Raw genomic sequence first — 1,920 nt, forward strand, 5'->3', positions numbered from 1 at the left:
AACCCTGCCCAGCTGCCCTCTGACCCTCCCCTGCACTTAATTCAGCTGTCACCTTACGGCAACTAAAACTGATTAAAAACATTTAAAATATAAATTACAGACGCCCCCCTCAAAGGTTCTCTGGTCTCACTTCTCTGTAAGTCTCCAAAGTATCATTTTGATAAAAATAGAGGGAGAACAATTTCCATTTCCAGAAACCTGTTTCTTCTGAAAGCTGCATTTGCAGTTCCCCGTCCACACCACAGGCAGTCAGGAAGCCTACCAACAGCTCCCTGCACCATCACAGTAAAAAAGTAAATATTTACAGCCAGCAAAGGTGGTTTGCAGTTAGGGACAGTAGTAATCACCCCTTCGTACCACTCTGAGCAGTTCTGATTTTAATATAACTAATACCCTGCAGAAAACCAGTATGGGACCACAGACGGATTCCTCACCCCAGAACGCTGACATTTAAGCCCTCATCGTCCAAAGAGCCCTATTCTAAAAATGCAGGCCAAGAGGTGGAAAAGGCTAAAACTCTAAAACATCCACCCCTGGGAGTTTTCCCCGGCATGTGCACAGGCGTGCCTGGGACACCCATGAACAGAGAGGACCCCCGCCACACTCTTGCCATCTCACAAAGGCTCTGCCACATGACACTCCACCCCATCACAATGCCTGGGTGAGGCCTGGAGCCCGCAGAGGCACCCCTGAGGCCACGGGGGCCCGCAAACGTCAACAGCTGCCACGCACCACACAGTAAAGCTTCCAAAACCCAACTTTGATCAGGCCCATTGGGATCACACATCATGCCAAAAATCGATTCAGGAGAGAAGCTGCTTCGTGAGCTGGGCTACAGGTTGGGTCACACCTTAGGGGAGGGCAGCTTCTCCAAGGTGAAGGCAGCCACCTCCAACAAGTACAAGGGCCCCTTAGCCATCAAGGTGGTGGACCGGCGCCAAGCACCCCGAGACTTTGTGTACAAGTTTCTGCCCCGGGAGATCTCTATCGTGCGCAGGATCCGGCACCCCAACATCGTGCACATCTTTGAGCTCATCGAGGTCTGTAATGGGAAGCTCTACATCGTGATGGAGGCGGCAGACACTGACCTGCTGCAGCTGGTGCAGCAGCTGGGGAAGCTGCCCTGCGTCCCCCAGGCCCGGGACATCTTTGTGCAGGTCGTGGGAGCCGTGCGCTACCTGCATGACCGCAACTTGGTGCACCGGGATCTCAAGTGTGAGAATGTGCTGCTCACCGCTGACGGCCGCCGGGCCAAACTCAGTGACTTCGGTTTCAGCAAGGAGGCCAGCACCTACCCAGACCTGAGCACCACGTTCTGCGGGTCAGCAGCCTACGTTCCCCCAGAGGTGCTGATGGGCATCCCCTACGACGCCAAGAAGTACGACATGTGGAGCCTGGGAGTGATGCTCTACGTGATGGTGACTGGCTGCACGCCCTTTGACAGCACCCACATCCGCAGCATGCCCCAGCAGCAGAAGAAAGGGGTGCTGCACCTGGAGGGGCTGCCCCCGCTGCCGGAGCCCTGCCGAGCCCTCATCGCCCAACTGCTCCAGTACAGCCCGGCCTGCCGGCCTGGCGTGGGGCAGGTGGCCAAGAACAGCTGGCTGAAGGGGGACATCTGAACGAGGAGGCCTCCCCAGAGACCCTGGGAGGGCAGTAGCGCTTTAGTACAATCAACACTGGAGTGTAAAAGCATTTCTGGGGTGTATTGATCATTTTGAGCCTTGGGGTGCCTGTATGTGGAGCTGACTGACCCTCAAGCACTGGCAAGGCCATGTGCACTCAGGGGGTGGTCAGATCTTTCTGCAAAGGTGACCCATGAGCCTGCTGGGGGTTGGGTTTCAGGACACAATGACCATGCTGAGCCAGCAGTAAGAGGAAAGCGTGGGGCTGCTTACACCAGCGGTGGCTGCCTGGGCG

At 55.9% G+C, this 1,920-nt stretch overlaps 1 protein-coding gene across 1 annotated transcript; it reads left to right on the plus strand.

The window, feature by feature from the left end:
• The first annotated feature begins 776 nt into the window (after positions 1 to 776).
• On the plus strand, positions 777 to 1,622 carry TSSK6 (testis-specific serine kinase 6). The gene has a single exon (XM_010152374.1). The coding sequence runs from the start codon at positions 789 to 791 to the stop codon at positions 1,620 to 1,622; it is 834 nt and encodes a 277-aa protein (XP_010150676.1). The 5' UTR covers positions 777 to 788.
• The last annotated feature ends 298 nt before the right edge of the window (positions 1,623 to 1,920 follow it).

This window comes from Eurypyga helias, unplaced genomic scaffold (assembly GCF_000690775.1).
Source record: "Eurypyga helias isolate BGI_N326 unplaced genomic scaffold, ASM69077v1 scaffold10100, whole genome shotgun sequence".
In the NCBI taxonomy this organism is placed as follows: domain Eukaryota; kingdom Metazoa; phylum Chordata; class Aves; order Eurypygiformes; family Eurypygidae; genus Eurypyga; species Eurypyga helias.

Excerpts from the sequence above, each read along its gene's own strand:
- TSSK6 (XM_010152374.1), top strand. The coding sequence starts at position 789 with ATGCCAAAAATCGATTCAGGAGAGAAGCTGCTTCGTGAGCTGGGCTAC.